We start from the raw sequence: 1,027 nt of genomic DNA, 5'->3' as shown, positions 1-1,027 counted from the left end.
GGAAATTAAAAAAAAAAATGCTATATGTAGTGAATTTTTTTACAACTGGCAAGCATTCATTGAATATTGAACATATAACAAAGTTAAATCAGTCAATATAATATTGTCACCTCATTATTCGTAATGCTTTATGTATTCTATACATACAAATAGCTTTATTCAAAAAAGTAATGCCATTTGATGCCCAATTACTTATTTCATTCATCTACACTAAATGTATTATTTAACTTGTCCCTACCTACCGAACCCCCCATAAAAGTGACCATTTTTCTCCTCTCATTTCAGCATAAAGTAAACTCTTTCTTTCTTTCTTTCTTCTGTATCATTGTCTGATCAACAGAAAAAAAAAAAATGACTTCAATCTTGACCTCTCAAGGCATGGTTTTGGCCACAGCCATGGCTGTTTCTGGCTCTTTCATTCTTCTTGCTCTTCGACTCCAAAAATCCCAATCGACTTCCGAGTTTTCGGAATCTCTTCGATCTTGCCTCTCATCAGGTATGCACATGTTTTTTTTCCCCTTTTACGCAGTATTAGGTAAGACTCGACAGTACTTTTATGCATGCACTTGCATGTGCAGAACGGAAGAAGAAGGAGAAAAAGAAGAAGAAGAAGAAGAGAGTGCATTTTGCAGAAGATGTGGTGGACCCAATCGGGAACAGTGATGAGTACAGAAGATTACACAGTAATAATTGTGCAAAAGTTAATTTGGATTCAAATTCAAAGGCAAATGGGAAACTGAAAGAAATGCCAGCGAATAGAGTGGCACTATACAATGGAATTCTTAAAGAAAGAGTGCTTCAGAGGGTGGCCTATTCGTATTAATTTTTTGGATTTGAATTCTGTAAATTTTTGTAAACTCTTTTTTAAATAAATAAATAAATTGTACAGAATTGTGGTTTTTTTTTTTTTCCTGGTCTTGGCATAATTAACGTGCAAGAAACTGAAAAGTGGGGCCCATTTGTTAGATTAATGAAGATATGTGTATACTAATAGGATTTTTTTTTTAAATTTATTTTTTTGGGATTT

General features: G+C 33.3%; 1 protein-coding gene across 1 annotated transcript; it reads left to right on the top strand.

Annotated features, from left to right (window-relative positions):
• Positions 1-214: 214 nt before the first annotated feature.
• Positions 215-891, top strand: LOC111408257. Its single transcript, XM_023038042.1, has 2 exons — positions 215-496; positions 579-891. Exons 1-2 carry the CDS (start codon positions 352-354, stop codon positions 821-823), a joined length of 390 nt encoding a protein of 129 aa, XP_022893810.1. The 5' UTR covers positions 215-351; the 3' UTR covers positions 824-891.
• Positions 892-1,027: the final 136 nt, after the last annotated feature.

This window comes from Olea europaea, chromosome 13, assembly GCF_002742605.1.
Source record: "Olea europaea var. sylvestris chromosome 13, O_europaea_v1, whole genome shotgun sequence".
Classification (NCBI taxonomy): domain Eukaryota; kingdom Viridiplantae; phylum Streptophyta; class Magnoliopsida; order Lamiales; family Oleaceae; genus Olea; species Olea europaea.
This window is presented reverse-complemented; position numbering and strand designations above follow the sequence as displayed.

Bases quoted from the DNA above. Each gene is read 5' to 3' on its own strand.
- LOC111408257 (XM_023038042.1), top strand. From the start codon at position 352: ATGACTTCAATCTTGACCTCTCAAGGCATGGTTTTGGCCACAGCCATG. The intron at 497-578 runs GTATGCACATGT...TTGCATGTGCAG, and splicing joins TCGATCTTGCCTCTCATCAG to AACGGAAGAAGAAGGAGAAA.